General features: G+C 45.6%; 1 protein-coding gene across 3 annotated transcripts in view; it reads left to right on the top strand.

Annotated features, from left to right (window-relative positions):
* LOC105909270 (cytoplasmic dynein 2 heavy chain 1) overlaps nucleotides 1-10800 on the top strand; it is a 168611-nt gene extending 157811 nt beyond the window's left edge. For all 3 annotated transcript variants that reach the window (XM_031573109.2, XM_031573108.2, XM_031573107.2), the window contains 4 exons: nucleotides 803-912; nucleotides 1064-1145; nucleotides 7854-7970; nucleotides 10608-10800. In XM_031573109.2, coding sequence (XP_031428969.1) covers nucleotides 803-912; nucleotides 1064-1145; nucleotides 7854-7970; nucleotides 10608-10766 — 468 coding nt within the window. In that variant the 3' untranslated portion in view covers nucleotides 10767-10800. The remainder of the gene's footprint in view (nucleotides 1-802; nucleotides 913-1063; nucleotides 1146-7853; nucleotides 7971-10607) is intronic.
* The last annotated feature ends 1700 nt before the right edge of the window (nucleotides 10801-12500 follow it).

The raw sequence follows: 12500 nt of genomic DNA, 5'->3' as shown, positions 1-12500 counted from the left end.
GACCACTTTGCCCAAAAATGGATAATGCTCTTAAATCCATCCTCCGGCAAAATGTGTTATTTTTGCTTTATCTTCTCAGCCAATTACATTCATAAACAGTGCATTCCAGCACACAGACTACCCACCAGATCCCCAGCAAGTGGGGCCGGAAGGGAAGGGTTGAGCTCTCTGTGTGTGTGTGTGTGTGTGTGTGTGTGTGTGTGTGTGTGTGTGTGTGTGTGTGTGTGTGTGTTTGGTTGGTTGTGTCTGGCTATGTGTGTGTATGTGTATGTGCACAATTGAAAATTGCTGAATAACACAAGAACAAAATGCTCCATATGCCCCCCCCCCCCCCCCCCCCCCCACCCACCCAATCTTATGGTGTGTGTGTGTGTGTGTGTGTGTGTGTGTGTGTGTGTGTGTGTGCCTGGCAGCCAATGATCAAATGGCTGCCAGTGTGTGGCACAGCACCCAGCGAATATCAGATGTAAGCACAGTGGCCCAGTTCAGCCTGTAATTCTGTGGCTCGTCTTCTTTCTCGTATTCTGTTTTTGGGAGACAGACAGACTGCAGTCAGTTGGGACCACACATCTCATATTAATGGCACTGGCCTGGTGCTCGCTGAATATGTTATGGAGCAATACATAAACCATAAACACCCACGCCACGCATCCATACGTTTTACACACATTCATAGTGCCACACTCGCATGTGCACATATTCTCTCCCTCTTGCTGTACATGTCCTCATTCCTGTGTGTGTGTGTGTGTGTGTGTGTGTGTGTGTGTGTGTGTGTGTGTGTGTGTGTGTGTTGCTCTGGCAGAGTTGGGTTGAAAAGGCGGAGAAGCAGAGCTTGCTGACGGACACTCTGGACCTGTCTGAACTCTTCCACCCAGACACCTTCCTCAATGCTCTCAGACAGGAAACTGCCAGGTACTCTTTGTGTGTGTGCGTGTGTGTGTGCGTGTGAGTGTGTTGGTGCTCTGTGACTGTAGAAGTTTAACTAATGAGTGGCCAAAGGAATGTGAGATACATATGTGTGTTTGTGTGCATGTGTGCTAAATTTGAACATCATGTCCTTCAGATCCATGGGCTGCTCGATGGACAGCCTGAAGTTCGTGGCGTCCTGGAAGAGCACAATACCAGAGGGGACTCTCCAAGTGAAGGTATGCTGGCTGCGTCCCTCCCCCCCTCCTCCTCCCCGCTCAGAGCGGTGCCCATTAGGGTCCGGCCATTACCAGCGCCAGTGGAATGACCGGTGCATGACCTAATGCTGACATTTCAATCAGAGGAAACTAACTAGAAACAAACATAGCGTGTGACGAAATGACTTTGTGAGAGAGGAAGAGGGTGTGTGTGTGTGTGTGTGTGTGTGTGTGTGTGTGTGTGTGTGTGTGTGTGTGTGTGTGTGTGTGTGTGTGTGTGTGTGTGTGTGTGTGTGTGTGTGTGTGTGTGTAGATCCATCTGCTGTAGGGACGTAGGCTTTGGGAAACTCCAGCAATAGTAGAGAGCCTGGCGTCTTGTCTCAGGGGGTTTCCCCAGTGGGCTGGTGGGACAGAGTCCAGACGCCCGACTCCAGCTCCGTCCCTCTGCAGCCTGGCCAGCATCTCCGGGGCAGGGCAGGAAGTCATTGGTCAAGTGCAAGGCTGCTGGATTGCCCTTTTCGTAAGGCGTCACCCCTCCTGGGCCATTGTCCTGCCCTCCTTAACCCACATGTGATGGATGTCTGCACTGGCCAGAAAAGACCTGAGTCACTCTGAGAACTTAAGGGCAGGGCAGGGCATGCCTATTACAGCTGGCTGACTGCGTCTGTGTGTGTGTGTGTGTGTGTGTGTGTGTGTGTGTGTGTGTGTGTGTGTGTGTGTGTGTGTGTGTGTATTCAAACAGAATACTAACATAGCATGTCTGGGTATGTACATGACCAGCTACCGTAGCAAATCCCCTGCTACACTTCCGTTGCAGTGGCTGGAACAACACAGTTTCTGCTGGTTGCATACCCATGACCGGGAAGGAGACAGACAGATAACACAGAGAGAGAGAGAGAGAGAGATAAAGAGAGAGAGAGAGAGAGAGAGAGAGAGAGACCGAAACTGAGAGTGGGTGGAAGAGCGGAGCTGAGATAGAGAGGCAGAGGGTACATTTTTGATTTAGTTTCTCAGCAGATGCCTGGGATGTAAAGTGATGCTTTTCTCAGTGCAGCTTGTGTATAGTAGCAGTGGGGGCAGCATTTGCCAATTATCCTACAGGAGCTCTGTGTGGTGGTTGTGGGAATTCTTAAAAGCAGTTAAGTTCTTTGTTGGACTTTAGTAACGTTTTGGCAACTCAAAATATTGTACTAAATCTGAATTTCAACTCCAGGCAACAGTAGAGACAAGGCTGTATTAATATCTCAGTGCCAGATGAATGTAGCCTTCACAGAAATCCAGCCACAGGCAGAGCTGTCTGTTTCTAGCCCAACTCTCCGAACAGAGATGCACATAAAATTCCATCGGTCAGTCAGTCTCACACACTCTCTCTCTCTCTCTCTCTTCTATCTCTCTCTCTCTCTCTCTCTCTCTCTCTCTCTCTCTCTCTCTCTGTCTGTCTCTCTCTCTCTCTCTCTCTCTCTCTCTCTCTCTACCTCCCCAAGGACAGCGTGAAAGAAACAAAGAGAGAGGTTAGAGAGGGAAAGAGATAGGTGGGGCAGGGGGCAGTGTGGAGGGCAAGTGGAGTGGGGGGTGAAGGCTGCAGAGAATGACAGTGCCTTTCTCTGGCCGGGCCCTGCTCTTTCCAGGGTGACAAATCCCTTTTCCATAACGCCTCTGGCTAGGAACACTCCATCTCTCCAGGAAAACTGGAGTATGGGATAATATGGCTCCGCGTTTAACACGAGAGCGGTGCGCGTGTCTTATCAGACATCTGCTGGCTCCTGCAAGGTGGAAAAAAGCCCTGTGTTTGCGCTCCGGCAGGCGGGAGTTGGACGGGAGTTGGCGGGATATTGTGAGAGTTTTCCACGATGAGGCGATGGCGTGCAGACACATTGTTTCCAGCCCGTAATCAGCAGGGCCACACCTGGGGGCTGATGGGTAATTGAATTTGCAGAGAGGGGAGCCCTATGTGCGCATGTCTCTGTGCTAATGTGTTTACCCACATGCGCCCTCTTTCTCCACTGGCCTTCTACATCTGTCTCTTTCTCTATCGCTCTAACTCTCCTTCTCTCTGTCTGTCTTTTTCTCTATCGCTCTAACTCTCCTTCTCTACATCTGTCTCTTTCTCTATCGCTCTAACTCTCCTTCTCTCTGTCTGTCTCTCCTTTGGCTTGGTAGGGCAGATACTGGTCTCTTTAACTTCTACTCATTTTTTCTTCTTCATGTCTTCCCTCTCCTTGACAGCCTATACTGTCCTTTTCTCTTTTCTCTCTTCTCTCTCCTACACTTTCATCCGTCTCTTCCCCTCTCTTTTTCCCCTTTCTTTTCTCTCCTTTACTTTTGGACATTTGGAAGCACCAGCAACAAAAAGGGGAACTCAACTTGATAGAATTGAAGTTGAAATGAATGACAATGTAAAAACAGTAAAACAGTAAACGGTTAAAAACACTAGTCAACAGTGCAGATATATACACATTATCTCAAAATTTCCTTCAGTTGAGTTAGGACAAAACTGAAAGCATTTTCTTTGGGAAAAAAGAGGAGAGACTTGCTACTCATCTGGACACAAAAGGACTTGAAGTGAAGGACACTGTTGAAAACCTGGGTGGTAATTGATTGCAATCTCAGCTTTAACAACTATGTGAAACCAATAACTAAATAACCATCTCAAAAACGTGGCCGAACTTAGAGGCCTTATGTCAAAACATGATTTTGAAAAACTCATTCATGCCTTTATCTCCTGCAGGGTGGACTACTGCAGTGGTCTTTTCACTTGCTTTTCTAAAATCATCATCAAAAAGCTTCAGCTTGTACAAAATGCAGCTGTTAGAGCTCTTAAGAAAACAAAAAGAGCTGACTACCTTACTCCAGTACTTAAGTTCTTACACCGGCTTCCATTAAGTCACAGAATTGACTTTAAAGCGCTGCTGCTTTTTCACTACGATTCAACTGTCGACTCAACCTTGAGCTAATCCTAACGTTATCTAGAAAATCTCTAGTCTAATGTTGGTGCTACAGCTGGAGGAGTATATAAATATTGGACTAAGTCACTTGCAGGTCAGTAGTTCCTGCAACATAATGGAAACAGAAAGGTTGAAATGGCCAATTAGGAGGCTGTACTGGCTTCCATTAAGTCCCATAATTGACTTTAAAGCACTGCTGCTTGTTTATAAGTCACTAAATGGGACAGGACCAAATTACCCCGTACATATGTTTCATCAGTACACACCTGCTAGACCTCACTGGAGAGAAATCTGTTGGCAATACCTACTGTCAGAACTACAGTAAACAGGGTGAAACAGCCTTTGGCTGCTATAGGTGCTTTTCCACTGCAGGAACTTGTGGGCCATTTTAGGGGGGCTGGCACCTTTAGGCAGTTTTCCACTGTAGGATCTCTTGCAGGGCCATTTTCGGGGGTGAAATAAGTACCTGTTCCAGGATAGGTACTTCTGTGTGGCCATGTAGGTTTTACCAGGGGTTACATAGGGCATACTGCAAAATAATGTAAAATTTGCATACCGTAATTTCCGGACTATAAGCCGCTACTTTTTTCCCATGCTTTGAACCTCGCGGCTTAAACAATGACGCGGCTAATTTATGGATTATGAAACCTGTGACTGTATACGGTGGCTTTGTGTTTACGGTGGCTTTGTGGAGCTAGGATGCTAGCATGGATGCAGCCGCATGGATGCTTAGCTCCACGCGATTTCTCAGTATCTCTCAATGACTTAACTAATGTCAAAATAACCACAGTCTACCGGCGTAGACAGAACACAACTCAAAACACTTTAGAAAATAAAAGTGTACTACAATACAAATCCAGTCTTTTCAAGTTCTTTAGTTCACTGGTTTCAAACTAGCGTCTTTCTTCTATCTATCTGTCTTCAATCTAACGTTCTAGCTTCTGATTGACTCTTCCAACTGTGCTCTCTTAAAGCAACAGTGCACTTATCGTAACTGGCAAAACTAATAATATGCATCACTATCTGAGCTGCCAAACTCTCTCGTTTTTCCCGGGTTTCTCCCGTTTTCTGATCCATCTCCCGCCGCCCTCCCGTTTTGTCATTTCTCCCGGTAATCTCCCGTATTTTACGAGGTACAAATGCATTTTATTAATAATCAAATCAAAATGTCAATGTTCTAGAGTTGCCAGATCATGTATGAAACGCAATCATGAGAGGCAACGCAAGCGTCAGCCAATCAAATTGCCTTTAATGCAAAGACGACAACACGGCTCTAGCCAATCAGATCATGTATATGGTCACGTCTCAAGAGCGCAAAGCTAAACAAAAAAAAGATGGCGGACCAAACTCCGTAGATGGTCGTATTTGTACCTAAAAGTTGTTTGTTTGACTTTCTTTTGCTTATATTTTTAGAAAGTTACCGAGAAATAGACACTGTACAATGTAAAAACCCCATTATTGTAACTGAAAAATACGTCTGAGAGGATTTGCAAGTGAGCCACCTATCATTCACTTTGAATGGGGATCGGATCAACGTATTCCTACGCAAATAGTGTGTACACAATAAATACACCATTTTCAACCAATTTGTCAATCTGGCAAACCTACATTCTATTGCGCAGTTGATCTTTCTGCGCAGGCTATTGCTTTTAAGTCACCTAACTGAGCAAAGATTTTTATAAGAATTAAGTACATTCAGCATTTTTTAAGTAACCCTACTAATACGAGGTTTGCAAATTTGTTCATACTGAGTAGTGACAACTGAGACTTGATACTGATAAGCTGAGAGAGGAACTGACTGACTACCAGGTTGCAGACAGCAAGGAGTTACCTCAGGAACAGAGAGTGGACAGACTCTGGGGCTTTGTAGGGAAAGATGAGCGCTTCAGTCAGCTGGCTAGGCTGATGAAGGCATTGCTTTGCATTCCACATAGTAATGCCTCCTCAGAGAGGACTTTCAGTATGGTAAAAAAAAGTGTTACAGAAAATAAAACTAGTTTGAATAACAGCACTTTGTGCGCTCTTTTATCTTGCAAAATTAACTTTAGTAAGCCTGCTTCAAAGTACACCCCATCTAAAAAGACACTTAGGACAGCCAAGTCAACCACCTACATATACAACACTACAAAACAGTAGTTTTAAGACCTGTGCAAGTTACATTAACTGTTTATGTGATGTTTTTTTATGAATTATTTAATTTACTTTAATTTAATTATTTATTCTTGAATTGTTTTGTTATATTAGAAAATGTCATGAATTGATCATAAGTTATTGCAATAGTTAGTTGGTCTAATAATAATGTTGATCTATTGTTCAACATTATTGTCACTATGTTCATTGCACATACATAATAATGAATACAAACATATTTTTTTGTTAATAAATACAGTTATTGTGTATTTATTTATAAACTGAAGACTACATAATATGTAATAAATACGTTGTCTATAAACACTTATATGCACAACACCCCCGCCGAAATCTCCCGGATTTTGCTACTCAAATGTTGGCAGGTATGATCACTATTGTATTACTTTTGATATTCATTTTAGGCTGTGTAAAGTTAATTTGTTTCAATGTACCGGTAGGCACCTGCAGCTTATAGACATGTGCGGCTTATGTATGTTAAAAATAATTATTTTTGAAAAATTCAGTGGGTGATGCTTATATTCAGGTGCGCTTAATAGTCCGGAAAATTACGGTAGTTAAGTTGTTCAGGTTACAGTCACTTAATGAACACAAGTAAAACAGCAGCTGAAATAAAGGCTTGAATTAATCACAGTGGTGCTGATATATTTCTTTTATGAAGTAATTAGCGCTGCCATGAAGCCATTTAATCGAGTGTTAGCGACTTTATAGCAAAATTCAAATGTTGACTCAACATTGAGGTAATTCTAACGTTATCCAGAAAATAATGTTGGTGTTGCCGCTGAAGAAATACATCATTATTTTGTTGCACTTGGATTTGACGTTTGTGATCATAGAGCAAAATATTGGACTACGTCACTTGCAGGTCTGTAGTTCCTTGCAACATAATGGAAACAGAAAGGTTAAATCGGTCGATTAGGAGGCTGTACTTGTAAATGTTCTAGACTTAAAACCCAACTGTTCCCAGATGATTTCTGTTAACAAATTCACTCTACTTTTATGTAATTTATTCATCTATTTATTTATATGTTCTTAAATCTTTTATTTTTCTATGTTCTTTTATGTGCTCATTTGTAAAGCACTTTGAATTACCAAAGCGGTGTATGATTTGTGCTATATAAATACACTTGCCTTTCCTTGCCTTGCCTTCCGTCTTCTCGTCTCCTTTGCTCCTTCTCCTCTCCTGTCTGAGTCCTCCTCTCCTGCTCCTGTGTTTACTTTAGGTCATCTCTGACTCTTCACCCGAACAAAACACTCTCAACTCACTCTCTCTCTCTCTCTCTCTCTTTCTCTCTCTCTCTCTCTCTCTTTCTTTGTATGTCTGGCACAGTTTGCCAATGGAGATGAAATTGTGCGGAAATGAAATCTATAGCCGCCTTGGCCTCCGAGGGGATGGTTCATTGAGGCTGCTGTGTGTGTGTGTGTGTGTATGTTGCCCTGATTGTGCTTATAGTGTCTGTCTTCGCTGTTGCCATGGCGCTTGTACAGGTGACCCCAATCACAACAGGTGGCTCATTAGTGTAAAACTTGACATTTACCACCAGACTGTGGCATTTTCGCATATCTAATAATGTGTGCGTGTCTGTCTCTGTGTGTTATGTCTGTGTGTGTGTGTGTGTGTGTGTGTGTGCTCCAGGTTGGGGGACTGAAGCTGGAGGGCTGTAGCTTTGACGGAAACCGTCTGTCTGAGAACCAGCACGACTCTCCCAGTGTGTCTGCCGTGCCTTCCTGCTACATGGCCTGGATTCCTCAGGTACTCAATCACTCATCTGCTCACCCCCCCTCTCCCTCTCTCTCTCCCTCTATCTCTCCCTCTGTCTCCCTCCCTCTTTCTCTCCATCTTTCCCTCTCTCTCTCTCCCTCTGTTTCCCTCTCTCCCTCTCTCTCTTTCCCTCTGTCTGCCTCTCTCTGTCTCTCTCTCTGTCTCCCTCTCTCTCTCTCTCCCTCTGTCTCCCTCCCTCTCCCTCTTTCTCTCCCTCTCCCCCTCCCTCTCTCCCTCTGTCTCCCCTCTCTCTCTTTCCCTCTCTCTGACTCTCTTTGTCTCTCCCTCTCTCTCTCCCTCCCTCTCTCTCTCTCTCTCTCTCTCTCTCTCTCTCTCACTCTGCCTCTCTCTAGTGTTTCATCAGCCTGTCCTGCTGTTATTTTAATAGCCTTCTTCTTATTCTTTTTGTCTTGTCCCCCCCCCCCCCATATTTCCCTTTTGTCTCACGCTGTCTGTGTCCATTTCTCTACTTCTTTGCTTTCTCTCTCCATTTCCTCCGTATCTCTTTGTCTCTCGTCTCTGTACATCCTTCGCCTCTCTCTCTGTCCTCTCTCTCTCTCTCTCTCTGTCTCTTGTTCTGTCCTGCTGTGGGTGTTGTGATGTGTCACGCAGGCCTGTGGCGCTGGTTCTGTCAGGCCTGCGTGTCGTTCAGATCCGCCCGGGGGCACCAAGAGGTAGCCTCTGTTCTCTTCCCTCAGAGACCGGGCCTCCTGTCGTCACGGTGACCAGTGAAATAAAATGGCGCATTTTTCTTTTGTGGGGACTTTTCTTCCTCTCTGTTCCTGCTACTTTTGTTCCATTTCATTTCTAGAAGATTTCATCACAGACCTCTGAGGGCTCTGTGAAAGGCTGGCCCTATGTGTGGTGTGCCTTCATAATGTGCGTGTCTGTGTGTGTCTGTGCCGTGTGCGTGTGCGATGTGTGTGTGTGTGTGTGGTGTGTACTGAAAGGAGTTTTCTGTAAGCAGGTGTATGTGTGTGTCCCGGAGGCTGTCCGGTGGGGGCTGTATATATGAATGTATATAACACCCGGGAACTTGCATTAAACAGAATGTGTGTGTCTGTGTTTCCAGTGCAGTCACTCATAAAACACACACGCATATTGGCTGCATGCAAAGATTTTGGGGTGTGCATCACTGTGGGCTAGTCCTGCACCACCACCACCACCCCAACCAACCAACACATACACACACACACACACACACACCACACACACACACACACACACACACACTCACCGCTCCCCTGTGTGTGTGCAGGAAGCCATAAATAAGACAGAGGAAGACCATTGCGTCACTGCCCTTTCTGCCACCCTCCCTCCCAAGGAGACAAACAGGGGTGTGTGTGTGTGTGTGTGTCCGCCTGTCTGTCTGTCTGTGTGTGTGTGTGTGTGTGTGTGTGAGTGTGTGTGTGTGTGTGTGTGTGTGTGTGTGTGTGTCCGCCTGTCTGTCTGTGTGTGTGTGTGTGTGTGTCCGCCTGTCTGTCTGTCTGTCTCTGTGTGTATGTGTGTGTGTGTGTGTGTGTGTGTGTGTGTGTGTGTGTCCGCCTGTCTGTCTGTCTGTCCTGTGTGTGTGTGTGTGTGTGTGTGTGTGTGTGTGTGTGTGTGTGTGTGTGTCCGTCTGTCTGTCTGTCTGTCTGTCTGTCTGTCTGTCTGTCTGTGTGTTCAGCCCCCAAAATTGAACGTGTGTGTGTGTGTGTGTGTGTGTGTGTGTGTGTGTGTGTGTGCTTGTGTGTAAGAGATTGTGGAGTGTTGAAGACATTCATAATGCAGTACTGCATCTTGGCTTGACTCTGCCAAAGTCTCAGCAGCCTCAGCCTCCCTAACAAGAGAAGAGCGGCACTCCTCATTATCATAAGAATTCCAGCAGAGCATAGGAGAGAGAGGGAAAGAGAGGGAGGGAGGGAGGGAGGGAGAGAGGGAGAGAGAGAGAGAGAGAGAGAGAGAGAGAGAGAGAAAGTAGGTAGGTTACGTGGCTCTTTGATGTTGGGGGTGCTGGATGCACTGTGTTTGAAGTAGTTGGTAACAATAGCCTAATTATTCTCCTTCATCCAAATCCAGTGTGTGTGTGGTGTGTGATGTGTGTGTGTGTTGTGTGTGTGTGTGTGTGTGTGTGTGTGTGTGTGTGTGTGTGTGTGTGTGTGTGTGTTGTGTGTGAAAGTGTGTGCATCACTCTGTGTGCCCACTCTTCACTACCCTGCCTACTCTTCACTACTGCTGTGAACAACACACACATGATATGTCCCCCGCCCCACCCCTTCTCCCATGATCTTCTTCTCTCTTTCTCCTCTCCTCCCTCTCTTCTTTGTGGACCCCAGTAAGAGTGGCACATTAGAAAGGCAAGCATCCCTCTTAGTTCCAGCATCCTCCACCCTGAGCTCAGTAACCAGCCCCAGCTCTAGTTAATGTGCCATTAGCAGAACGGCCCTCCCCTCCCCTCACTCAGATTACATCTTTTCAGGGGATCGTAAAGGCAGCTAAAGAAAAGCCATTCAGTTGAAATAGTCGGACCCTGTGTTAATGTTTCAGTGACGCCGTGTTTATATTGGAGGCTTGGAATTGTGCAGTGTGTTATTGTTGTGCTAATGTTGTGTTATTGTTGTTGTAACGTTGTCTGTTATTGTTGTGCAGAGTGCTGCTGGCAGCTACGCCCCAGACGAGTGCATTTCTCTGCCGGTGTACACCAGCGCGGAGCGCGTGCGCGTGGTCACCAACATCGACGTGCCGTGCGGGGGGAACCCCGACCAGTGGATACAGACCGGCGCCGCGCTCTTCCTCAAGCAGCAATGAGGACTACAACAGACATGTGTGTGTATGTGTGTGTCTGTGTGTCTGTGTGTCTGTGTGTATGTGTGTATGTTTCTGTGTGTGTGTGTGTGTGTGTGTGTGTGTGTGTGTGTGTGTGTGTGTGTGTATGTGTGTATGTTTCTCTGTGTGTGTGTGTGAGTGAGAGAGCAGCTGAGAACATACAACAAATGTCTCTTCATTGATCCTCTGTGCTGTTGTCTCTCTCGCAGTGAACACTTAATCAGTTCTTTTCCTAAGCAGATGAAGCATTACTCGTGTATGTATTCACTATGTGATGTCAGACAGATTGTATGGAGCACATCCCATACCCTTCTGTGCATACAGCAGATATGACCACAGATCTCTGTGTGTTCTATTTATGACTTTGTGGAATAAAGTTTTTATAGTGTTTGGAGAGGAGTGGGGGTGTGTGTTTGTTTTTTTGTTGAAGGGATGCAGTCCACAGGGACTGGGCAGCATCTGGACCTGAGATCAGTCAAAGTGGCAAGAAAATGAAGATTGATCTGGGATTGATTTGGGGTGTGTGTGTGTGTGTGTGTTGTGCTTGTGTGTGAGAAAAAGAGAGACAGATCCAGAAGGTGTGTGTGTGCCTGTCTGTCTGTTTGCTGGGTGTATGTTGTGAGACAGAATTTGTTTGTGTTTGTGTGTGTGTGTGTGTGTGTGTGTGTGTGTGTGTGTGTGTGTGTGTGTGTGTGTGTGTGTCCTGCTGGGGGAGGAGGCTAGTGTGTGAAAGAGAGAAAGTCCTCAATCAGGACAAACTCAGCCTCAATCAGTAGACAAGCTCCTGACCCCAACACTACAGCACTGCTCACACACACACACCACACACACACACACACACACACACCACACACACACACACACACAGACACACAGACCAAAGCCCTGCTTTTTCTCACAAACGTGCAGAACCTTGCTTGCATTTCTATTAGTATATCCCCATCACACACCCAGACACAAACTAAATGAAACATACTACACACTGTTTACACCTGCGTTTACAGTTTCACCTAAGATGACATTGGCCATACATTGCAGACCCATGTTGGTAAACACGTGAGTCAGACGTGTGTGTGTGTGTGTGTGTGTGTGGTGGTAATGGAGGTGAATGGACTCTTCAGCTGCTGCTCCTGTGAGTGGGGTTCACAAGGGACCAGTGAGCTCCTCTGAGGACAAACACACCTGGCACTAACCAACACACACACACCGACTCCCTCACCTGCGTGTGTTTATGACCAGATGTGTTTATGTATACAGGACGTCCAAATGAAAATGGTGTGTGTGTGTGTGTTTGAGAGAGAACAGTTTCGACTGAGTTTACAGTATTTGTATGGTATCTGTGTGTTTGTGTGTGTGTGTGTGCAGCAGAATGACTGCAGTTACTATGGTAATGAATCCAGTCTGATTGTGATGGATGACTGGGGGTTATTTTGTTCTGTGAGTGTGTGTGTGTGTCTGTGTGCTTCAGTATGACAGAAGTTGGAAATTGAACTCGCTGTTTGTAGGGCAAAGAACCGATTAGATTTCTACTAGAACACAATTGTAAGGCCTCAGAGGGAAAGTGTTAGTGAGAGAAACTCACACACACACACACACACACACACACACACGGCTTCTGTGGCCATTGCACAATTGTATGTGTGTTATTTTAGTGTTCATGCACACCTTTTCCTTGTTGAATGAATCATTATTATTACTTCCTATTGCATTCCTCTT

This window comes from Clupea harengus, chromosome 9, assembly GCF_900700415.2.
Source record: "Clupea harengus chromosome 9, Ch_v2.0.2, whole genome shotgun sequence".
Classification (NCBI taxonomy): domain Eukaryota; kingdom Metazoa; phylum Chordata; class Actinopteri; order Clupeiformes; family Clupeidae; genus Clupea; species Clupea harengus.
Note: the sequence above shows the minus strand (reverse complement) of the source record. Positions and strands in the feature narration are given on the sequence as shown.